The sequence below is a fragment of the Rhinichthys klamathensis genome, unplaced genomic scaffold (assembly GCF_029890125.1).
Source record: "Rhinichthys klamathensis goyatoka isolate OS25496 unplaced genomic scaffold, OSU_Roscu_1.1 h1tg000192l_1, whole genome shotgun sequence".
NCBI lineage: Eukaryota > Metazoa > Chordata > Actinopteri > Cypriniformes > Leuciscidae > Rhinichthys > Rhinichthys klamathensis.
In genome coordinates, this window is record NW_026606718.1 from 3,414,181 (window position 1) to 3,440,518 (window position 26,338).

Below are 26,338 nucleotides of genomic sequence, written 5' to 3' on the forward strand. Positions count from 1 at the left end.
TTTCTCGCTCTCTAGTTCTTTCTCTCTCCCTCACCAGGACATACTGCAAAGGAAGATTAAGGACCGGAAGGTACTCCGCAATCCTTCCCCAGCTGAAAGTCTTTCTGAATTGATTTTGGGTCTCCCTCAGATCTAAAGTATCCTGCCCAAGACACACAGCGGAAGACTCTACCAGGGACAGACAGACAGACACAAGAGGGCAGACGGTCTGACATGGAGTTGAAACAAGGTAGATCCTTCCTGCACAGGTGTGCGGGGTCCGGCGATGTAGTCCACGCAGGTCTGGTCGTCACACTTCTGATTGGTAAGTGTCTTGTAGTCTTTCCCTACTATCCCACCCTTGTACCCCTCTTTAGCTGTTTACTCTTAAGCCCACCGTCCTACGCTTTCCAAATGGGGCGGCTGCCAAAATGCTGCAGTTTTTGCATGGCTTGCCCAACTCGAGACTTTTTAAACAAGCCGGGTTACTTGTTGCTGTTTGATTTCCTAAAAGATCTCGGGTTTCAATGTCTCGAGAGGCTACAGTCTGGGAGGACTAGGTTCTCTCTCATACCTCTGGTCAAAGAGAGGGATAGAGGGGGAGACGAATCATGTAAACGCATGCATGTCGGTATGTGGTACATATCAAGAGGGCATAATCAAGTTGGCATCAAACCTCTTAAATCAGTCGATACTGAATGTGATCATCAGTCCCACTTGTGCATTTTGGTCTATCGAAATTCATTCTTAAACGTCTTCACCTCCAGCGCAGTAAATACATCTCATTAAGTTACTAAAATAAATAATCAGGTGACTTTGCCCTTTCTTTTCAATCACCCTTTCAGCTATGTCCGTTGTTCTCTGGGCCGTAACCCTGTAAAGTTTGGGGGGGGGGGGAATACGCCCTTCCCCAGTCGATGTGGGATTTTTAATGACTGATTCTTGAACTTTTACATTTGGTACCCCAAATCTTGATTACATTCTTACTGAAAGAAATTCTTCATATTTTCTTTTTTCTGCGATGACTTTTATATCAATATCCGATGATCTCACTGTAAAAAGCATACGCTTTACCTCAGCAGCAGGATGTTTGTGGGATGTGGTTTCCTGCTTGGAGTGTCTTTATGATGTATTACACTGTGTGAGTCTTGAATCACACTGCACAACAGTATGCTGAGCTCACTGAATTTCGCCGCTGAATTACATTAATTATTTTTGAGCAGGTGGGCCTGATTCTTCTTGCCCCCCTCCCCTTTCCCTTTACTGCTTGTGAAGGTGAATCAGAGGCCGTTAAACTAGGTCATTTTCACTCTCTTCTTCATATTATGAACTCGGGTGGTTAATATGCATCCTCTGCAGAGTTCCCGGTGGACTCGGGGAGGTATGATGTATGTGTTCATGGCACATCCGTCAGGTTATGAGAAGGTGCACCACTTAGGGGTGAATCATCATTTTGATAAACGACACAGTTTTGCTGATGGTTTGATGACACTTTATTCTGCAATTGATAGAATGTGAGGTTAATTGCAATATGAACAACACTCATTCATGTATTATCAGAGTTCATCAGATCGGTCTGCTTCCATGCCTGTTGGGAAAAAAATGGATCGGACATTCTGTCCTGTGAAGGAAAGAAGGTCAACTATTGTTTACTACTACAAACACCTACACCATAGTATTTAACACGAAATACTTTTTTTGATACTCCATCAGGCCTGCGAAAGAAGAGGCTTTACTTGCTTAGCAAGGGAAACGATTCAGCTTTGACAATGATTATGCGCCGAGACTTTTAGGTGACACAGGAATATTCTGAGGCTTGGAAGTTGGAAGTGAAATGGTGAAAATGCTTCTTAAATCAGTTCTGGTCTTAAACAATTGTCCAATACAGTTGATTAAAACTCCAAATGGACATGCTCCTGCACTTACTAATATTACTAATTAAATGAAAAGTACACACAGTTTCTCCTGTGCACGAATGGATAAGACTTGGGCTCTATAAATAGTCTAAGAGCACATGTCTCCTCTAACGCGTTATCTCCTCTACCGTCACTCCATCACAAATGTGATTAGGAGCTCACATGCAAACCCCTGAACAGAATCATCAGCATCATTGAAAATTAGCAACATTCTTAAATGACTGTAGGACTCATCTGATTTCAGGGAGAATATCTATTTATTTGCGGTTCCCTTACCAAAAATAATTTTTTCAATGTGTGTTATTAGTATTCTTCTTTTAAACTAAAAATAAGAATGTATACTTTCATTCTATTTTTTGTACTTCTCAGAAATGTTCTTTATGTCCTTCTCAGAAATGTACTTAAAATTGCACTTAAGTATACTTGACATACTGACAGTCCTCAATCTTTTGATCGAGGTATACTTAAAAGTATAATTAAGTATTCTAAGTATACTTGGCTCGTAGTGTTTACTCTTTTGATTGAGTATCCTATTAAATAGTGCTTTCACATACTCCCGGACGAAGGCTTGTATGGCTTGTGACTCCCGGACGAAGGCTTGTATGCCGAAACGCGTCGGAATGTTTTAATAGTGTTGAGTATGACCAAGCCATAGTATTAAAGGCTTTTTAACTTTTCTAAAGAGAGTGCCTTGGATGTTCCTGATTATTTCTACAGTGCTTTCACATAGTTTTAGTCTTAATTTTTTTTCTTACCTCTGTACAGATAAAACCTTGTCGGGATAATTCCGGTTCACGTGGCTACGCGGAAAAGGGATAAATAATTCTTTATTATACATTTTTAAGGCCAGACAAGTAGTTTGTTGAGGGTTGGTTTGTAAAGAAGGACTACACGCCTGCGCACATATATATTCAAACGCGCATACCTATAGACTAAACACGTGATGCGCATGTGCACGCCGTCTGCGCTTTTGTGGGTTTGCGTTTTTAAGGTTTGCGCAGAGATAACCTTTTTTTTTTCAAAAAATTTCAAGGCTTGCACCTTGGAATCTATTTCAGGGTTTGCGTTCTCGAGCCACCAGGCACTGTTTTGTGCGGATGAGCGGGCCAGAGTGCTTTGAGTGTTTTCTGTTTGAACGGTGTCGTGTTAGCGGCCCCTAAGTTAATAACTAATGATCTTTGCAACTAACTTTAGCTGGACAATAACTTTATTCTAGAACTGCTGTAAAGAAACAATCAAACAATCTCTGTTACTGTAATTTCCTATTATCACTGAAAAGCTGCTTTGAAACAAACTATATTGTTAAAAGCACTATATAAATGAAGGTGACTTGACTTATAGACTTACATTGTTTGAAAATATTGATAATGAAAACAGATATGTTAGCTAAGTATCAGAATTTTTGTGTACACATGAATAAACTTCGAATCTAGTTGACTGCTTGCCCTCTTTTCCTCCTTCTAAATCCTTTTTGGACGTAGTCTTTGACAAAAATGCAAAAAAACAAAAAAGACACTAAAATGCATTTTCTGTAAAGCTCCTTTGAAACGATGTTTATTGTAAAAAGCGATATACAAATAAATGTGAATTGGATTGAATTGAATGACTAAATAAAGTATATTTAAAATATACTTGAACTTTACTCAAGTAAAATGAACTTGAAGTATACTTATTTTTGTAAGGGTTGCTGTCAGTGACTCCCACTTAGGGACTTTGATGCTAAATTTAGTGACTTTACATACCCCTTTAGCAACTTTTTTCAACAAACAAAAAGCAACAAGAAGCAACCAATCTGGCAAGTTTTTGGACATACCTTAGCAATTTTCAATAGAAGAGACTATATGAAGGCTGTGTGGGATAAAAAAAAATAAGTTATCTTTAACTTGTGTATGATGATTTTGACAGGATTTTAGCTGTGATAAAAAAAAATTTGGATTCAGAAATGTAGATTGGAAGTAACTGCTGATTAACATGTTGTCTTAATGGATTGCATTTCAGTCACTGTTTCACACTCGTTCCAGAAACAGAAACAATATGTAAACGAAAACGGCTTCATTAGGTTTTGGCTGTATTGAAATAAAGTATATTCCTAAGCATTTCCATTCATCTCAACTGCAGTTCCTCACATGTAGTTTCTTGTGTGTGACCCGGCTCAGTTCCATAAAAAATAAATTGTGAGACAATTGGTCAACAATGGCTGCATGTCTCACAAATGGTGCACAACATCAAGTACTTGCAACATCCAATCAAAATAATTTATGAATGGCCGTTATTATTTTGATGATAATGTAAAAGCATCTACCGGCATGGGCTAAAAGCCAAAGGTAACCATCTAAATCTTGCCATCCTTGCAATGCTAAATATGCTGTGTAAAAGGTTTGTGTTTCAATTTAAACAATCAAACATCCTATTTGTAGAGGCTGTATTGAGAATGACCCAGGCCTTAAAGGGTCTTTGGTTTAATCCAACAGTAAGGGCTGTCGGCTCTAAAGTTTGTGCATGATATGCTGATGTCATAGGATGTTCTGAGCAAGACGTGGAGTTCTGTTACAGAGATCAGTCATTGTTATCCATCACTCTCTTCAATCTCTTTCACTCAACTCCTCTCTTTTTTCTCCATCTACTCAATGTGTCCTATTAAGTAGCAATATGAACCGTATACCAGTACAGATTAGTGTTTGTGGTGTATATTATGAGTATTGATTGTCTCCCAGGGGGTGAAAGAAATGTCTAATGGTGCTCTATTTTTAAATGCTTATAGTTATATCTAATAAAATTAAAGTTTTTGTAATGCATTTTACACATTTTGGCTGGGTAATCCAATATTAATTCTTAAACTCCATATATATATAGGCTATATAAAACGAAAATGTGCACTTAACTTGATTATGTTTTTAGCATCTCATTGACCAAATAAATTAACAGCACATATATGTGCTGTAATGTAAACAAATATTAAATTAACTTTATAGAATCAAAATTGCTCAAATCCGCAACTGTTACATTATTCGCTATTATATCGCAATGAGGAACTTCAAACTTATAGTCAAGGGAATGGCTTGTCTGGGATAGAGATAATGAGATATGATAGTTGACTGAAAATTGATGGCCTGAATACGGGAAAGAAAAAGATGCTTATGAAGGGCAGAGTAATGGGAGAAAGGGGGATTGTTTTCTTTAATTAGTTTTGTTCTCTAGAGTGATAGTCAGTAGAATGGTGTGTGTAGATTTAAAGGGAAGTTATGTAAACCAAATCTATGACAGAATAATATAATTTCTCTTAGAAAATTTAGGGTTTTTGTTTTAAACTGGCTAATTTGGTTTCATTGTTTTTGTTTTATTTCATCTTAACTGTAGAATCTAAACAAAGTTGGCCTTTAAATAGCCTTTTGGGTAATTTTTATCAACCATTTATTTATTTTATTTACTAAAGGAAAAAAAAATAGCTTATTCTCAATTCACAATTTTACTCTATGATAATATAGTCTAGACCAGGGGTAGGCAAGTTCGGTCCTAGAGAGCCGCTGTCCTGCAGAGTTTGGCTCCAACACTGAAAAAAAACCTCTCCTGCCTATAGCCTTAGTAATCCTGAAGATATTGTTTGTTCAGGTGTGTTTGATTAGGGTTGGAACTAAATTCTGCAGGATAGCGGCTCTCTAGGACCGAACTTGCCTACCCCTGGTCTAAACCAATGTCATTTTTGTATTATACTGCTCTAAGACTTGTGTTGAAGGTCCAAATGCAGCTTTATTGGGACATTCCAGAATCTTAATCCATATAACGAGCACAGGGTCAAACACACGGTCAAACAATCCAAATTAGCAACAGGATACTGAAAACACAGGCAAAACGGGTAATCCAGAATACAGGCAGAGAATCAGAGAATCAAAAAATGAAATAAAACACTTAATGAGAACAGGCAATGGATACTTGGAAATGGAGTTCATGATGAGATAGCACAAGAGACGGAAGGAGTCCCCTCTGGTGGCGATTATGGGCACTCCAGCTGGCGGATGTGACATAGACAGCAGGCAGAGTAGGTGACCAGGGTGGAGCAGGCAGAGCAGGTCACCAGGGTGGAGCAGGCAGAGCAGGTGACCAGGGTGGAGCAGGCAGAGCAGGTGACCAGGGTGGAGCAGGCAGAGCAGGTGACCAGGATGGAGCAGGCAGAGCAGGTGGCCATGGCGAAGCAGGCAGAGCAGGTCACCAGGGTGGAGCAGGCAGAGCAGGTCACCAGGGTGGAGCAGGCAGAGCAGGTGACCAGGGTGGAGCAGGCAGAGTAGGTGACCAGGGTGGAGCAGGCAGAGTAGGTGACCAGGGTGGAGCAGGCAGAGTAGGTGACCAGGGTGGAGCAGGCAGAGCAGGTCACCAGGGTGGAGCAGGCAGAGCAGGTGACCAGGGTGGAGCAGGCAGAGCAGGTCACCAGGGTGGAGCAGGCAGAGCAGGTGGCCAGGGTGGAGCAGGCAGAGCAGGTGACCAGGGTGGAGCAGGCAGAGCAGGTCACCAGGGTGGAGCAGGCAGAGCAGGTCACCAGGGTTGAGCAGGCAGAGCAGGTGACCAGGGTGGAGCAGGCAGAGCAGGTGACCAGGGTGGAGCAGGCAGAGCAGGTGGCCATGGCGAAGCAGGCAGAGTAGGTGACCAGGGTGGAGCAGGCAGAGCAGGTGGCCATGGCGGAGCAGGCAGAGTAGGTGACCAGGGTGGAGCAGGCAGAGCAGGTGGCCAGGGTGGAGCAGGTGACCAGGGTGGAGCAGGCAGAGTAGGTGACCATGGCGGAGCAGGCAGAGTAGGTGACCAGGGTGGAGCAGGCAGAGCAGGTGGCCATGACGGAGCAGGCAGAGTAGGTGACCAGGGTGGAGCAGGCAGAGCAGGTGGCCAGGGTGGAGCAGGCAGAGCAGGTGACCAGGGTGGAGCAGGCAGAGCAGGTGGCCATGGCGGAGCAGGCAGAGTAGGTGACCAGGGTGGAGCAGGCAGAGCAGGTGACCAGGGTGGAGCAGGCAGAGCAGGTGACCAGGGTGGAGCAGGCAGAGTAGGTGACCAGGGTGGAGCAGGCAGAGCAGGTGGCCATGGCGGAGCAGGCAGAGTAGGTGACCAGGGTGGAGCAGGCAGAGCAGGTGGCCAGGGTGGAGCTGGCAGAGCAGGTGGCCATGGCGAAGCAGGCAGAGTAGGTGACCAGGGTGGAGCAGGCAGAGCAGGTGGCCATGGCGAAGCAGGCAGAGTAGGTGACCAGGGTGGAGCAGGCAAAGCAGGTGGCCAGGGTGGAGCAGGCAGAGCAGGTGGCCAGGGTGGAGCAGGCAGAGCAGGTGGCCAGGGTGGAGCAGGCAGAGCAGGTGACCAGGGTGGAGCAGGCAGAGCAGGTGGCCATGGCGGAGCAGGCAGAGCAGGTGGCCAGGGTGGAGCAGGCAGAGCAGGTGGCCATGGCGAAGCAAGCAGAGTAGGTGACCAGGGTGGAGCAGGCAGAGCAGGTGGCCAGGGTGGAGCAGGCAGAGCAGGTGGCCATGGCGAAGCAGGCAGAGTAGGTGACCAGGGTGGAGCAGGCAGAGCAGGTGGCCAGGGTGGAGCAGGCAGAGTGGGTGACCAGGGTTGATCAGGCAGAGCAGGTGACCAGGGTTGAGCAGGTGGCCATGGTGAAGCAGGCAGAGTAGGTGACCATGGTGGAGCAGGCAGAGCAGGTGGCCATGGCGAGGCAGGCAGAGTAGGTGACCAGGGTGGAGCAGGCAGATCAGGTGGCCATGGCGAAGCAGGCAGAGTAGGTGACCAGGGTGGAGCAGGCAGAGCAGGTGGCCATGGCGAAGCAGGCAGAGTAGGTGGCCAGGGGGGAGCAGGCAGAGCAGGTGGCCATGGCGAAGCAGGCAGAGTAGGTGGCCAGGGTGGAGCAGGCAGAGCAGGTGACCAGGGTGGAGCAGGCAGAGCAGGTGGCCATGTTGGAGCAGGCAGAATAGGTGACCAGGGTGGAGCTGAGGGGACTGAAGTTCCCCACAGCAGAGCAGAAGACCACCACAGCAGACTAGACAGGGCTGATGACCACCACGGCAGAGCTGGCGGGGCTAAAGACCACCAAAGCATAGCTGATGACCACTATGGTGGAGCAGGCAGAGCTGCTTACCACCAAGGCGGAGCTGAAGACCACCAGGGCAGATCAGGAAGAACTGGAACAAAGAGCACAGCGAGGTTAGGTTTGGCCTTTAGGGCTGTGTCAAAAAAGGCAGGATATAACAGATTGAGTCTTCAATCACGGTCTCCTTGACAGAGAATCTGGAACTTAGAATGAACTTTCTGGCCGAGACGAGACAGGCAGGGAGTTCATAGGCGACCTCCGTGGTCGTGACAGGACAGACTGAGAGTTCATAGATGACCTCAGTGGTCGTGTCAGGGCAGACTAAGAGTTTGGTGATGACCTCCGTGGTCGTGTCAGGGCAGACTGAGAGTTTGGGGACAACCTCCATGGTCGTGTCAGGGCAAACTAAGAGTTCAAGGTCGACCTCCATGGTCGTGTTAGGGCAGACTGAGTGTTCGGGAACGACCTCCGTGGCCGTGTCAGGGCAGACTGAGAGTTTGGGGACAACCTCCATGGTCGTGTCAGGGCAAATTAAGAGTTCAAGGCCGACCTCCATGATCGTGTCAGGGCAGACTGTGTGTCCGGGATCGACCTCCCGCCTGGAGACTCTGGCATGACGTGGTAGATACAGCCATAGATATACATAATAAAGGCCTTTATTATGTATATCCAACGCATTCTCATCCTTTGGCGTCATATAGGTGACGCCATATGACATTTCGTCGAAATCTTACGCACATGGCATCCTTTAGCGTCAATATAACAGGTTTAGGTAGGTTTAGGTCTGGGGTAGGGTTACGGTTATGACGCCTCAGGATCTGCGTCTCATATTCACGCTAAACGATGCCATGTGCGTTGGATTTAGACGAGCGTCACCTGTATGACGCCTTGGGTTCTGCGTCTCATATTGACGCTAAACGATGCCATGTGCGTTGGATTTAGACGAGCGTCACCTGTATGACGCCTTGGGTTCTGCGTCTCAAATTGATGCTAAAGGATGCCATGTGCGTAAGATTTCAACAAAATGTCCAAAGCGTCACATGTATGACGCCAACGGATGAGAACGGGCAGGTATATCTATGGGTACAGCATGAATGTCACTTTCATCCTCCACAACACCCACAGTAAAATCAGAGCCACTCGGCTGCAATACAAGATCTAAATAATGTTCCAGAGTCCAGTGAGGATCATTCAAAGGCATAAGCAAACTGAGCGACTCAGATAGCCGAAGATGAAGATGATGAAGACTTCTAATGATAAATGTATAATTTCTTATTGAAATCTCTGACTTATGATTTCAAACTTTGCCATTTGGCAAATCTGAGCACAGTTTGAGCCAATGAGACACTAAAACTCTAGAGGAGACAAATGTGAGATTACTGAGGTCTTCTTCACAGAAAAAAAAATCTGGGAGGTTGAAGCTGAATAAGATTCTACAATATGTCCATGAAGACATCTCATTTGTCATTTTTCTTTCCTGTGGGAATCTATGACTAACTGACTGCCCATCCATAATAAACACTAAACAGCCTGGATCATCTGCTTGCAGGTCACCCATCAATAAAAACGGAAACCACTTGACAAAGTGGCTTGTGGTAAAATGATCAGAATTATGCCCTCCCCATCTCAGTGCAATGCCGTAGTCTGTACATTAAGTGAGAAAGCATTACTGTAAACCAGAGCCCCTTCCGCTTATCCTGTAGACTGCACTCAGAGTCTCTCAGGGGGAATTAGGGCCAATGGAAGCTGGAGGTACAGAGAAAATGGAGGGATGGAGATTGAGTGTGGAAGAAAGACCCGCAGCAATGATGATTATATTGTCTGCTGCAGTATAAAATTCATTTAGTAATTTAAGAGAAGATGAATGCGAGAATGCAAAACTGCATAAAAACCTGTATATAATTATACAGTAATTATTTATGTACATATACACACACAATTTTGGTAACACTTTTCAAAAAGGTTTCATTAGTTAACATTAGTTACCCAGACAGCAACCTAGTGTCGGCCCAGATCTGGCCCACATTTGGGGTGTGTGGAATCCACGTGTACCAGATGTGGCAGTGGCCCGGATCTGGGCCGACACTATTGCTGTCTGGCTAACTACTTTAGTTAATGGGAACTAAGAATGAGCAATACTTTCAAAGAATTTATTCATCTTAGTTCATTTTAATTTCAAACTGTACTAATACATCATTCAAATCATATTAACATTATATTAAATGTTAATAGGTAAAATATAATATGTGAAATGGAAATGGCTGGATATGAAGAAAGGGATAAAATGGCAGTGTGAAGAGTGAGTAAGGAGGAAATCTGGCCTAAAGAGGTAAAGAGAAAGAGGATGTAATGGCTTTGAGGAATTTTGCACACTTTTAGCTGGATGTGGATGGAGGAAAGCCACCGCTCAGAATTTCAGACAGTTTAAAGACCTTGGATAAAAGGCAAAAATAAAAGGCAAATCAGAGTGTTGCCCACATGCTGACCTTAACCGGAGGTAAAAGTGAACTCATCCTGAAACAGTCCACTCAAAAAAAAAAAAAAAAAAAAAAAAAAAGTTTGAGATGAGAAGATGAATTATTCACTGATGTTCAGCTTTGCAACTACGGTATAAGGAGGGACCATTATTCAGGTGGCAGGTATTACTGTATTAAAACTACACTTAAATTAATTTAAATCCATTTCAGTTCTATTTAATTTCAAAAAAATTTTTTTTTAACATTTTAGGAGGAACTCTGAGTTGAGTTGTGAAAGATTCAAAACCTCACTAACGTAATTAAATCATAAGTTGGAAGCTGACGTATAAATGCATTGTTACTATCAAGCGTAAACAGCATCTCCTTTTGGCCGCATGATTACGTTAGGCAGTGCTTTGTCGTTGTCTACATATCAAACAAACATTCACTCAAAAGACACTGTTTTCTGTAATACCTGAGTCTATTTGGAAGAGAAGCATGTGTGAGTTTGTATCGTCCTTGACTGGCACAGCAGTACATGTTGGACTCAGTGGGACATCTGTTCCACCGTCAGAGAGCACCAAGATCTTTCTTTTCCATCTGTTGCCACTTGCCACCCAACTCACCCTGTCAGAAGGCAAAAAGTGTAAACAGTGAATATAATCAAAAATAATCCCTTCACATTGCCATCAGTCCCATTTATTCTATACATGGTGAATGGCACATAGTGCAATAGGGGATAGTGAACGATTCAGACAATGAATTTTATGCTTTCAATCGGGTGGATGAAGTCTGGATTCACGTTGTCACCACAGAAAACGTATCGGACCCATTTAAATTCTGCAAAGAATGCTATATTTTAAAGCGATATGCTAGGAGGAAACCTAAAGGGGGGCACTAAAGGCCTGTTCACTTCAAGAAGGATAACTCAAGATAATGATAGCAAACTAAACAAATAAACTTATGTTATTTCAGGTAGTTTCCGAGGCAACAATTCTCATTTTCATTTAGTTTAACTTGCCCCCGGTTTCAGACAAGGCTAGTCCCATACTGAAATGCATGTTTTAACTGAAAGCAGCTTGCACTGATATCTTAAAATATGTCACTGCCATTATTTCTCAAGATGCCCCCAGTAATGTGTTTTTTTCTAAGGCACTTTTATAAAAGCTACTTAAATGTCATAATTGAATTAAGGCCTAATCCTGGCTTAATCTAAGCCATATCTGTGAAACCAGACCTTGATGTAGGCTACTAAAATAATTCAAACTAAAACTGAAAAAAAAAAAAATATATATATATATACACTCACCTAAAGGATTATTAGGAATACCTAATAATCTAATACTGTGTTTGACCCCCTTTCGCCTTCACAACTGCCTTAATTCTACGTGGCATTGATTCAACAAGGTGCTGAAAGCATTCTTTAGAAATGTTGGCCCATATTGATAGGATAGCATCTTGCAGTTGATGGAGATTTGTGGGATGCACATCCAGGGCACGAAGCTCCTCTATTGGGTTGAGATCTGGTGACTGTGGGGGCCATTTTAGTACAGTGAACTCATTGTCATGTTCAAGAAACCAATTTGAAATGATTCGAGCTGACATGGTGCATTATCCTGCTGGAAGTATAGCCATCAGAGGATGGGTACATGGTGGCCATAAAGGGATGGACATGGTCAGAAACAATGCTCAGGTAGGCCGTGGCATTTAAACGATGCCCAATTGGCACTAAGGGGCCTAAAGTGTGCCAAGAAAACATCCCACACACCATTACACCACCACCACCAGCCTGCACAGTGGTAACAAGGCATGATGGATCCATGTTCTCATTCTGTTTACGCCAAATTCTGACTCTACCATCTGAATGTCTCAACAGAAATCGAGACTCATCAGACTAGGCAACATTTTTCCAGTCTTCAACTGTCCAATTTTGGTGAGCTCTTGCAAATTGTAGCCTCTGTTTCCTATTTGTAGTGGAGATGAGTGGTACCCAGTGGGGTCTTCTGCTGTTGTAGCCCATCCGCCTCAAGGTTGTGCGTGTTGTGGCTTCACAAATGCTTTGCTGCATACCTCGGTTGTAACGAGTGGTTATTTCAGTCAAAGTTGCTCTTCTATCAGCTTGAATCAGTCGGCTTCAACAAGGCATTTTCGCCCACAGGACTGCCGCATACTGGATGTTTTTCCCTTTTCACACCATTCTTTGTAAACCCTAGAAATGGTTGTGCGTGAAAATCCCAGTAACTGAGCAGATTGTGAAATACTCAGACTGGCCCGCCTGGCACCAACAACCATGGCACGCTCAAAATTGCTTAAATCACCCTTCTTTCCCATTCTGACATTCAGTTTGGAGTTCAGGAGATTGTCTTGACCAGGACCACACCCCTAAATGCATTGAAGCAACTGCCATGTGATTGGTTGATTAGATAATTGCATTAATGAGAAATTTAACAGGTGCTCCTAATAATCCTTTAGGTGAGTGTATATATATATATATATATATATAAAAATCTAAAATCTAATTCAAAATATTAATAAAAACTATAATAGTATCTGAATTAAACAAAAAAAGAAACACTGCTATGCACACATATAAAATATGAGATCATAAATTTACTTTAACCCTCTGGGGTCCTTCATTTCAGAGTCACACTCAGGACCTTCGGGTCCAAATGGGCCGGAAGGGTGGGATTAATATTTATTTTTAAAAAATCATCTTTTTTTTTTTTTACTTGTTTTTTATAATATTTTTTCTTTTCTTTTTTGGTGTTTTGAGATAATTTCAAAAATAAAAATGTTTATAATTAATATTAATGCAATAATTATGACCCATTTTTTCCCCATTGAATATAATAGAAAATATTTTTATTTATTTTTTTAAAGCTGTATTTCATTTTAGAGTCAAGCCTAGGCCTCATGAAAGCAATTTTTGAAATGAGATGGATGCCATCTGGTGGACAAACTGAGCATTTTAAAAATTCAAAACCCATATGTAATCTGAATTTATTAGTGTGTATGTGTATAAAAGTGTGTTTGTGTGTGTGTGTGTGTGTTTGTGGCCTGGTAAACCCTACGTTATGGGGACAAAATGTCCCCACAAGGATGGCAATATCCGAAATCCTTGTTCGTGTGGGGACATTTTTTGGTCCCCATGAGGAAATCAGCTTATAAATCATACTAAGTGATGTTGTTTGAAAATGTAAAAATGCAGAATGTTTCCTGTGATGGGTAGGTTTAGGGATAGGGGCAGTGTAAGGGAATAGAATATACAGTCTGTACAGTATAAAAATCATTATGTCTATGGAAAGTCCCCATAAAACATGAAAACACAACATGTGTGTGTGTGTGTGTGTGTGGATGTGTCTGTTTTGCACTCTTGATGTTTTATAGATTCACCCCTTCACTGTTGTGTGCTTTTTTTCTGGATCGTGGCTGATTTGTAGATTGTACGCACAAAAAAACTCTGTATTTTCACATTTTTGCCAATTTCCCATTCATTTCCTATGCGGGTCCATTTGGACCCGAAGGTCCTGAGTGTGACTATTTTTTTTACAACCACTTAGACTATTCAAATCCTGTCCCCAATTTTTTTGGGTGTTCATATACCAAGTACCAACAAAGTCACCAAATTTCGGACCATTCCGATAAAGCTATGATTTAAAAAAAAAAAAAAAAAATTAAATGCTTCGGGTCCATTTGGGCCGAAGGACCCCAGAGGGTTAAGAATGCAGAACTATTTATAAACTTTGAAAACAAGCTTTAAGTTAATGCACCACAGATCCACCCAGAGTCCAGACGCAACAGTGAACATGAACTTTCTCATTCTGCTTTGGTGTTGATAATGCCATCATGGCACACAGAATGGCATGTCATCTATGCTAAACAGGTCAGAGTGAATATACAGGGTGCCTCAATTCACTCTGTAATTAAATAACATAGCAGCACCCCAAGGACAGCTAAGGCACAACTGTCAGCAGACAAAGGAAATAAATAACATGGGCCACCGAACATTTACTGTTCAACAAATCAGAGAGATAGAGAGGAGGGGGGATGGGTTCAGGTATTCCTAAAATGAGATTGGATTTTAATTAAATTCCACAGCGACTGAATGAAAACATTGTAGGTTTTAATAATTAAGTTGAGGAATTTATCCAAAACACAATGGCAGTGAAAATTATGAAATGGAATGGAGACTGTAGGGATGAAGGTTAGCGCTCAATTAAACCAGTTTGTAGATTAGACACACCAAGTATGATGGACACACACAAGTAATCTGCTGATTTAGTCATCATTTCTTTCCCAGAGGTTCAACATTGGTATTCTTTGTAAGTCTGCTAAATGAATATAATTAAATATGCAGAGCCGGAATAGCACATTTTTGGCAGACTCACTTAATTATCATTGCGTCTGTGGTGTTTGGAATAATATCTATTCTGTTTCCTCACTATGACTGGGTGAGCAGAGTTTTGTTGAGGTGTAAATGTGAGCGGTTGCAAGCGGATCCACACTGCTGAAGGTATGCTATCCTCAGCAGTGAGAAGTCTTGTTCAGCACTTGTTCTACAATTGCTTTGGTTGGATGAATTATCAAAACCACTGGGCTGTTAAGTCATTCACTGTTTTCTATAACAGAGTGATGAAAAGCAATAAAACGATTTGCGGGATTGCAGAGGAACAGACATGTTCTTGCTTTCCACTTTCATCTGCTCTTTTTCAGGATAGAATGTTTGCAAACACTTCCTTGCCATATGTGCTAAAGTAGACTATTGTTTCTCATTTTTAATGTTTTCTGCGCTGATAATATAATAGCAGGCCTAATAATGTATTTGGTATGAAATATGTGCCTTAACAACATTCTAACAATGCAAAGCAACATTTTAAAAACATTATAAATGTGCGGCCACATTAATCGCTGTTCTGCGAATCGCAGGTGAAATCTAGTCGTTTAATAGGAATCCATGCAATCTGGAATTTCATATATTATAAATAATAATCAAAACTTACGTTACCAAAACATTTAGAACATATTTTTGTTAGCGCAGCACATTAGCAATATGTTGAAACATGCTAGAAGCATGCTAGAAACATCAAGTTCGTAACATGTTAAAACATTTTAGTAATGTTAGCTAAGAACATATAGCAATGCCAAAAATGCAATGCAAGGAACGGGTAATGTTAAACCATGTCAAAATGTGTTTAAACATTCTAGTAATGCCTATATCAATGTATTATCAACATGCTAAAACATGCTAGAAACAAGTTAGCACAATGCTAAAACATGGTAGAAATGTGGTGAAACATGCTAACAATTTTTTTACATGCTATCGTCATCTGACCTTCTTTCTGTCTGTCTGACAGTAAAACCTTCAAACCTCAATTAAAACTACTTTACACATTCATGCCAAACATAAAAATTTGTAAAACATTAAATCGTTATATATTCTGTCTTGTTATTATTTCAGTTACGATACATTTATTTATATGGCTTTATGACTGTTTTGGGCACAAAAAATATATATATATTTGTGGCATTATAAATTGACCTCTATATGGTATACCTCTTTTAACAGAGACCATAACATACAGTATTAGTTGATTGAAGGGGGGGGGGGGGGAGTCTCCAAAAGGTGGACAATGAGCACGCATTTGACAGCATCTTTTGCGCATCAGTTATCCACACAGTGTCTGTGTATGTCAGTGTGATGACAGGCTCAGAAATGAACTCTCTGAGCTTTAGAGTGGCCTCATCGATGAATAAGTGCACTATAATGGCTGGCCATCCATCTATGAGCAAAGCTACAGGGATCAATAGCCAGAAGGCATCAGGCAGGAGGCAGGCATATGATCTTGGTGAAGAGGCTGTTATCTTCCTTGAACCCTAACAGCGTCATATAAAGTGCCGCACAAGGCTATTTGATCTGAACCTGCTTGCATTAAGTTTGACTATGTCTCAAATCTGCTGCCTACCTAAGTTGCTGTTTTTGGGCATCACAGCCTTTTCGGATGTAAAGTCTATCTCAAGTTAAAGGTAGAAAAAGTATTATCTTTTGATATATCCTTTATGGTTAAACCAATCGCACAACACATTGTGAAGAACATAGAAATAAATCCCTCCAAAAATGGAAGAGCAAAATATCCAAATATATTGTTTGCAGTGATATAAAATTTAATTTTATGATATTTTCATTTTATTTCATTCATATGTTCATGATTTTAATTTAAAGGTACACATTGTACAGGGTTCCCACACCTTGGTTAACCTGAAATTCAAGGACCTTTCAAGGACTTTCCAGGTCAAATACCCTCAAATTCAAAGACTAAACCCTCTGGTCCTCTTCTTTTAGGGGTCACACTTGGCTCCGTCGCAGTCAAAAGGGACCGCAGCCTTGAAATGTAACTTCTTTTTTTTTCCAGGAAAACCAATGTATTATATTTTTGTTCAATAATATTTTTTGATGATATTATTCAGAATTTTGAAGGAATTTTATAATACTATGTAATATTTATATTTTTTTATGAGCTATTTTTTTCCATTAGAACTAATTTTATAAAATAAAATAAAATCAATAAATGCAATATTTCACATTAAAATAGAGTGGAGGCCTTTAAAATCCATTTATTGAAGTGAGAAAAGTGCCACTTGGAGGCGTTAAAAAAATAAAAAATTGTGTAATGTCCTGTAACCAACTGTATAGCTCCCTATATAAAGGCTAGGATGGCTTGAGGGGGGAGTAAATCATGGGCTAACTTCCATTTTAAAGTGAACTACTCCTTATAGTAACACGTAAATGCCAGTAACTAACGTAAATCAAGCAAGCTAGTATGCATAGGCCACAAAGTGTTGGCGAAATAACACAGCGGACCGGAGGGAATAATATGGATTTTTTTCCAGAAAACTCCTTGCAAAAAAATAAATTCAAGCACTTTCAAGGACTTGTATCTATTATGTTTGTTTTCAAAAACTTTCCAAACTTTCAGATTCACTAACTTTCATGGATTTCAAGGACCCGTGGGAACCCTGATTGTAACTTTTGACCCTCTAGCGGTTAAAAAACAAAACTGCATGCATTTTGCGGGAGAAAATTGTTTTGGTTGTGCTTTGGATCTGGGTGACTGTGCGGATGAATATGGTTATCCTATTTCTAATAAAACATTCACTACTAAGATTAAAGTTAGGGTAGGTAATTTTGGAGAGGCTTACAATAGCAGGCTAGCTTTAAAAGCATAAGATCCCACCCTCCCATCAAAAACACATGCACGTGGACAGCCAGAGCAGAGTCTGCAAAGCGTCACGAGGGACGGCGTTAAATGACCTCATATCTCATGCTGCAGATTAATTTCGGCATTGATAGCGTTGCCATGGAAACGCATAATTTCGAGGTGAGAACAGCTCCAGGTTGAACGTCACGGGTTGTCATCTCGTAATTATGGTAATTACTACATAGTGTGAACGCAGCATTAGCTTGTTGTTTTGGTTCAGGAGGAACTGTTAAAGGTGGCTGCTGCTTGTTTGAGGCGATTGGTGACTGTCTGTCTACAACCCTGCATAGCCTCATGGAAAGTGCTGATGACGTGTGATGACTAAATGCAATGATTGGACAAACTTTTTTTGGTCCTGAGACTTCAACAGAAGACATATTTGAATATTTAGACCACTTCTATAATTGATTGCTATCAGGATGTGAAGAGAGTTTTTCAACCAGTATAACAAAAAGTGTTTGTGAAAAACATTGCCTACCCTACCTTTAAGATATATAACCAGTTTAGATGTTTAGGTTTAGTTTAGGATCTCAAGCTGAGCTGAAGACGTTACTGTAGTTTTACCCATAGACACAAGTACTTTTTAAAAATATAAAATATAACATTTAAAATATATTCCAGCACAGCGCTACAACAACCATAATGAAATGACTCTTCACAATATATAATACTTTGCAATTGACTCTGTTAGAGCTACATATACTGTATGGCAATTTTATTGTTCAATAAAATACCTTACTTACCTGTTGAGTAATAAAAATGCCATCTCTGCATCACTTTTAGAATATTTCAAATCCCTCAGTTCTCGCCAAGCCAATGTTGATTCTTGTTTTATTACGAGCTCTGTCGTGTTCTCTTTTTGTCAGCAGAATCTCCTATGTTCAGCGTTTGTTTAAAACTGGTGAATCCCCGGACCCGGAGGTTCGAGATTTAGCGGCTCCATGTCGACCTTTCTCGCTCGTTGTGACAACTAACCTCTGCCACTCACACCATACACACGTCACAGTAGCCAGAGCAACTTTTCTCTATTTACGGATATGACGAGACGCGCATGTGGGCGAGTGACGTATGTACACAATTCCTTGCCAAAATCTTCACACTAGGTCTAAAATATAAACACTTATAATAAGCTTAGCTTACCATAGTGAATCAGGGTATAAGACAAAAACACATTTTAGAAGGATTGATGATGTATTGACTGGTAACACAAAGGTTGCGGGTCGATCCTCAATACCTGCAGGAAATAACTGAGGTACCCTTGCCCTGAGCGCTCCCTGGGAGCCACACCAAAAATGGCTGCCTGCAGCTCCATGTGTGTGTGTGTCCATCATGGTTTACAGTGTGTGTTCACTACTTATGTTCCTGATGTGTGTGCTGCTCTAACTTAGATGGGTGAAATGCAGAGGACAAACTCCAAGTATGGGTTACACATGTCACCTTAACTTTCACTTTATAATTGGGAAATGTTATAAATTATAACATGTTGCACCACAGGACAACCACTTGAATTTAAGTCTACTACACTTATACAGTACAAAACAAAGTACTGATATGATATAGTTCTATCTAATGGAAAAAATGTGTAGGCCCAAAACAGTGTGTGCTGTGTATTTTTGTGCTTAGAGTATAAAAACAATATCCTAGCAACATGCTCACATCAGAGTTATCTATGCTTGTGAAATTAAACACTGAGATGGAAGCATTTAAAAATAGTCCTTCCCGCAACGCCTCTCAGCTAGACACATGCTAAGAATACCAGAGCTGGGTTAGAAAACAACTCTGCATGTCATATTGAATGGCTCTTTTTCCCACATTGGGAATGCAACATTTATGAACTGATTATTAACCCTGATTGTAAGTTTTCAGTCTGTCAGCAGATTAAGTAGAATAATTTTTATTTTTTTTAAGCTGGGTTGTTTCAACTCATGTTTGGGTCAAATGTGGACAAACCCAACCGTTGGGTTTAAAATTGAATGAAAAAATGTAAACCAACAGATGGGTTTGTCCATATTTGGCCCAAACATGGGTTGAAACAACCCAGCATTTTTTAGAGTAAGCTGTTTTCCTCATGGGGACCAAATAATTTCAGGGCAAGGATTTCAGAAATTGTTCCCCATGTACATGTACCTATTATAATTACAATAACTGGGTAATAAATAGATAGTAACCCTGAAGTTGAACCTATACCCCTAAACCTAACCATAACTCATGTAGTTACCTTTTAACCAGTACTCTCTTAGGTAAGAACACTGTAAGTACACGTAAGTGCACATACTGTAAAATAAAGTGCAACCACTGCCATCTTTGTAGGGAACCATACTAGTATCTCGTAATCAATTGTTTGTGCTAGGATGACAAGTCTTGATAATCGATGTTCATCTTTTCTCCATGTCTCTCAGGAGTGTGGTACGCTCAGGCTTTGGAGGTGAATACAGGGAAGGTCAATTTCATAGAAGTGATGAATGGAAGTTCAGTGCTCTTACCCTGCACTTACGCCAGCTGCATAGGCATTAAAAACCTTTACTTCAACTGGCAGTATAAGGACAATGGGACAATGGTTAAGGTGAGACATTCAGCCGTCTCTCAATCACACTGATTTCATGCAGCTCATGCTAACAGAAGAACATTTTTACAGTTTTTTTCTTTACCCATTTCACAATAATGCTTCACACAGTTCTCTTATCGAACTTTCATCTTGGCACAGCAGTTCATTTCACATAAAAAATGTGATATCAAATCATCTCATTCTTAATTCTATAGCAAAAGTTGTCACCCAATAGGCACAGTTTGTCACTCATAAAACAAACACTAACAACATCTACCATTACACAGAATTTATTTCATAATATTTATTTACAAAACAAAAATGACAGCTCTTGACTCTTTAGAATTCACTGCAGTGTATGTTACATGGTCCATGTTTACATTACAAAATTATTCCTAAGTTTTATTTTCTTTTGTATAGATAAAAGACTAAACACATGTAGGTGTTCAGCCACGTCTAATGTGTTTAGTATTTCATTTTGTAGACTTTTTAGATGGTTATATGGTTTTAGTGTCGAAACATTGGAAATTACTGTCTTGTACAGTTTTGTATTATGTTAGGTTTTGAAAGTTAGTTTAAACGTTTTGCAAAGAGCATATAGACATGCAAAATTAGCCTGTACATATAGTTTCGGCAGTGGTTTTGTGAGAAAAGTGAGATTTTGTGTAATTTGAAAGGAGTAGTCATTGAATGCATTTTGTGCCAAAGCAATGATAAATAGCTATTGTAGATATTGTAAAATGGTGACATATGTAAACAAATTATTAGTTTGTTACATTTCTGTTTATAATTTATTCACAGTTTAAATAACAGATTATTTTCATCAAACAATGTGAAGTTGACTGTTTGATTTACTGACACAAACAGCAATAAACGATTTTGAACTGTACATGAATCATTACTTATCAGAAATCACTGGTCACAGATCAGGTATTAGAATGAACATGGTTACTTACATGTTGTGGCATTACTGTCGAGTCCATATCGTAAAAGTCTGTTTGCAAAGCCTGCACCGAAATTGCGACTGATATACCAAATAATTCACAGTGAAATGTACAGAATACAAATAAATAATGCTCAACTGAGACATTCACATTGATGAAAATAAATAACCACATTCCTAGCATTAGGATCCTTTGGAAGGTAATGTTATTTTTAGTCCAGTGATCGTGTACACTCTTCTATCCTCGTCATCTCACTAGCACGCCAGTGGGCGGGGCTAAAGTTGCGATGATGAATAGGCGTTGATCTTCTTCTGCAGAGGCGTTCTTTCAAATATGACGTCATAAATCACCACATTCCAAAACGTCATTTTCCGTCATTTTCTGTTTTTTTGGCACTAACAAGGAAGTTTTCGGTTCTGAAACTGTAAATTCCTATAGTATGATGACCTCTTATATGTCAAAAGCTCGAGGAAAATTTGATTCCTCAATTCATGACCCAATTAAACAGTGTCTATTTTGAGTGAATTCAAGCAAAAATAAATACATGGCACTTAGTATGATGTTTTGTTTCTAATGCGTCGACATTTATTTATTTCCCGTGATCTATTCCCTCAGCTTTGTGAGGCCACTATCCCAGCAGAAGGAGTAGAACCTAACGTCAAAATCTATCATGAGCGGGTGGAGTTTGTCGGCTCCAGCAAGAAAAATAACATCTCCATCTTACTGCATAATGTCACCTTCGAGGACCAGGGAGAGTACATCTGCTTCGCCCGCAACCCTAAGGAGAAGGAACGCAACCATAGTGCCATTTTCACTCTTTATGTGGTGGACGAATGTAAGTTTCCATTCTCAGTTTTGCAAAAGGTCTTACCCTAGTGAAAAAAAATAGTAGGCCTATACTTAAGCACAATTGATTAAATTGGTATACTTAAAGTCTGTTAAATTAGAACAACTAATTTTATACTAAATGTATTTTAGTTGCAAGTAGTGCTGAAGTTCAAGAAGAAGTACTAAATGCAGGATTCACTCCACTCAGCATAAACTTCAAATGTATTTTGGTGACATTATTATTATTACTGTAATTGAATTACATTGCAATTCAATTACAGTACACTCTGCAAGAGTAAACTTGAAGTGCTATTGGCATGGCATCATTATTGTGTGCTTCAAATACAATAATTTTCCCGCCACTCATCAGTCACCATGGACACTAATCCTCCACCACAGCTGCTCATCATTTAGTTTGTTATGTATAGTTCCTCTGTTTTCAGTCTTCAGTGTTGGTCATTGTTTGTGTATGCCTGTGTTTTGCTACATACTGTTTTTATACTTTTATACTTTTTATACTATTTTGATATTTTGATCCTGCGCTTAGATCGTTAAAATAGCGCCCTAAGTGTTTAACATCAGCAAGGATGGTATGATCAGTGTATAATTAAAATACAAGATATTTAAAGTCAAGTGAACCTAAAGTACTTGCAATTTCACTTTAGCACAATCAAATATACTTAAGTATGTTTTTAGTTGGACTTCAGCACTATTTCTGGATAACTAAAGTGCTTAATATATTTTTTTTTCACTAGGGTAATTATATGTATTTTATACCGTGTGTTTTTTCACGATGTGTTATAGCACTGAAAGCATCTCGACACGTGTTTGTCTTTGCAGTGAAAGAGGTGGACAACACATTGACCACAATCATTGTGTCCGTGCTCGGAGGTGTCATAGGCCTGATCATTCTCATAATGGTGGTGAAAGCTGTAGTCCTCGCCGTTCTAAGCCAGGTCCAGGAGAAGAAGTAAGTCAGATTTATGAGTCAAAATCTCTACAGTAAAGAATGTTCCCTTACTTTTTATGGCTAGATAATAACATAATCAATGAATTTTAGCCTGCCCTTTGTTGTGTTAAGATACATCCCTTACAGACAAATAAGTGTACTTACAGTTCATTTTATTAAGTATACTCAAGTAAAGTTCAAGTATATTTTTGTAGTAAGTAGTAAAGTCAAGTCAAGTCATCTTCATTTATATAGCGCTTTTAACAATGGAGATTGTTTCAAAGCAGCTTTACAGAGATAAACATACAATTTACGGTAACAGAGATTTTGGCTTTATAGCGTTTTTTGAATAATGTTATTTCCAGCTAAAGTTGGTTTTGATTGATTCACTTCCAGCAAAATTATCATTTGTTATTACATTAGGGGCCACTAAGACAACGGCGTTCTCTCTAAACAGACTTTAACCTGTGACCTGATGGCGTTCACATGCGCATAAAAAATTGATTCTATAGTTAAATTCGTTAAGTCGTTAGTAAGTATGTAGTAAGTATACTAATATCAATGTACAAGTAGTATACTTGTAAGTGTACCATTTAAAACACTCAGGACTAAATTAGCACACTTTTTAGTGTATAAAAGTATACTTATTAGTATACTTTAAGTATTATACAAATACATTTTTCGTTTGTACTGCAACATACTACAGACGAACTTATATACTGACAGTTTACTAGTTAAATACATGTAGCACATTTTTTAGTTTATGAAAGTACACTTTGAAGTATACTCAGTAAACTAGTAGTTTAGTAGCTCTATTCTGCAATTAGTCTTCTTTAAGGGAATTTAACATCATACTTATTGTTTACTATTTGTATTTATGTTATTTTTTCACTTTAAGTATACTACTATGTTCCTATTTAGGTATTCATTTTTATACTTAAATAGACTTTTAACTCTTTCCCCGCCAGCATTTTTTTTATAAAGTTGCCAGCCACCTCCAGCATTTTTTTTATCGCTTTCACAAATCTTTCATGGCCCCCAGAATATTTTGTTGTGAATATCTGAACACGCAATTTATCAAAAGAAAGAAAAGAGCCTCTGCTTTAGAATACATAAGCCTCTGCTTAAGAATAATTTAGAATATATAAGCCTCTGCTTAAGAATGCATGATTTCATTCAAGCGTCATGCATTCTTTTTTATCAACACTTGAATGTGGGTAAGTTTCATTTAAAAAAAGCAACATTTTAAGCAAAAAGCTGAGGAAATCGCGTTTTTGTCAAAGACTACGCCCAGATAGGATTCAGAATGATGATCAAAACATAGGAGTATCACTTTCATCAACACCCCATAGCTTGCCCATAGTTCTGTACCTCTTCCTGCGTTCGACATTTCATTCTGTAACGTTGGGTAGTTTTGATTTATATGCCGTTTAATGTCTGATGATCACGTTAGATTACATGCACGTCAGCAATGCTTCTATCGCTTGTTTCTGCTTCTTCTTCACCTGTGTTTTGATCTGGAGATTCTGTACTTTCAGAGCATGTGTAATAGCGCCCCCTACAATATAACAGTGAAAACATGGATTGCCGGACAATTTCATCAATGGCGGGGAAAGAGTTAAGTAGATTTGAAGTAAATTATTATGTACACTACCAGTGGACTAGCCTACAAAAAAAAACACACATACTCAGAATTAATGCTTTCTTTATAAATCAATATTTTCAAACAATGTAAGTTTCTAATACAGTATTAGAATAGATGGATGGATGGATGGATGGATGGATAGATGGATCTACAATGGGCAGTGGTTTGCAACATCACGAAAAAATCTGCAGAGTCATCTTCCCTTCTGTTCTCTGTAAATGGTGGCATGTGTGCTGCACACTATAACAGAAGGGACTCTCTAGGGTCCAGTGCTCTTCTGGTGACTTTGACATGGTGACTGTTATAAAACTCCCTGTGAGACCAGAGCAAATGTCAATAAATATCATTCTGTCATTTTGAGTAAATGTCAATAACAAGGCATTCTGGGTAATGGTGATACGGGTCATCCCTCACAGGACACCATTTCTCTATATCCTCTGTCTGAAATAAAATTCATTACAATCCCGAATCATTCTTAAGAACACATTCTTCAATAAAAGAGTAAAATTCTTGAAAAGAAAACTCAGTTTAAAATTATAAAACATAAAAACATGAAATTATGTCATAAGGGATAGGGTGCGGTCACATTATCAAAAATGTCATGGGCAATTAGGCCCATTGTCTGTTGTCAGTAGTGATCATGAAGCACAGCTGACTCTTTGTTCAGAACTGAACTTTCGGGTTGGTCAGCTTGGTGAATCCATGTGATCAGCTTGAATCAGTTGTGAAATTTACATGGGTAAATCGTTTGTCCTTACGCATAATGCCCAATCTCATGGATTCCTAAATAACACCAGTAAATGTGACCACACCTTAAGTATCAGATAAATTGACTTTTTTATGTCAAGGCAAAGTTGTTGTCCTACAATGTCCTACAATGTCTATGTCTTTTTTTCCCTCTTTCCTATAGTAAAGAGTGCCTTGTGAGCTCTTCAGGGAATGACAATACAGAAAATGGCCTCCCGGGAACCAAAGCAGACAGCAAACCAACACCAAAGGCATGAAAACAGCATGTATGTGTACATATGTGAGCATATGTACACATGCATAACTATAACAGATTGAAAGAAAGTCATAACAATGGACAGTTTTATTCTCTTTATCTCATGAGAAAAATGCTATATAAATATCATCATATATTTTAGACTGTGCTTGAGGAAAAATATGAAGTGCTGTAGGCTGGATCACTGGACAGAAAAGCATAATTGTACTACTAACAGAAAGCAGATGATGGCTGACGCTTTGGTGTGCTTGCATTCTGCTCTATCTTGTCTGTGAGACACAGCACACTCACACTGCCTTCGCAAACTGCCATATCCTTTCAATGCTCGACAGCACAAGAACCACATAACGAAATGTTTCATATAAACTTTTCTCGTGCAAATTTATACATCTTCTTCACACTGCATTCCAAACGATCCTGAGGTGGAATCACTCGCAAGCTGACAAGTCAGTAACAAAACAAACGCTAAAACAAAAATACTAAACAATTTACGCATAAAACCATGGGTGCCTCTTGACATTGGAATATGTTTACCACCAATTCAAGCAGCTAACCGATTCTGATTATTAACCTCTCCGACCAATTTTACAAGTTATAATGAGTCATAAAGAGCAGGATGTGAGTGCACTTGAAGGCCAGAAACACACTCTACGCAATAGCACCCCTTGTGGCAATGCTGATAATACAACACTAACTTGCCGTTCATTGTAAATTGTGTTCTGACACATTTCATGTGTGAAAATTAGGTTGCGTAGAGTATTT

The 26,338-nt window shown here is 39.8% G+C and overlaps 1 protein-coding gene across 2 annotated transcripts; it reads left to right on the forward strand.

Moving 5' to 3' along the window:
* scn4ba (sodium channel, voltage-gated, type IV, beta a) lies at positions 1-26,338 on the forward strand. 2 transcript variants are annotated; one of them, XM_056262480.1, is made up of 5 exons: positions 1-304; positions 20,062-20,225; positions 21,767-21,986; positions 22,820-22,949; positions 25,484-26,338. In XM_056262480.1, exons 1-5 carry the CDS (start codon positions 214-216, stop codon positions 25,575-25,577), a joined length of 699 nt encoding a protein of 232 aa, XP_056118455.1. In that variant the 5' UTR covers positions 1-213; the 3' UTR covers positions 25,578-26,338. The 2 variants fall into 2 exon arrangements, with proteins under 2 accessions (XP_056118455.1, XP_056118456.1); XM_056262481.1 differs by lacking the exon at positions 1-304 and adding an exon at positions 15,518-15,571.

Excerpts from the sequence above, each read along its gene's own strand:
- scn4ba (XM_056262480.1), top strand. The coding sequence starts at position 214 with ATGGAGTTGAAACAAGGTAGATCCTTCCTGCACAGGTGTGCGGGGTCC. Across the intron at positions 305-20,061 it reads GGTCGTCACACTTCTGATTG|GAGTGTGGTACGCTCAGGCT; the intron begins GTAAGTGTCTTG and ends CATGTCTCTCAG. Across the intron at positions 20,226-21,766 it reads ACAATGGGACAATGGTTAAG|CTTTGTGAGGCCACTATCCC; the intron begins GTGAGACATTCA and ends CTATTCCCTCAG.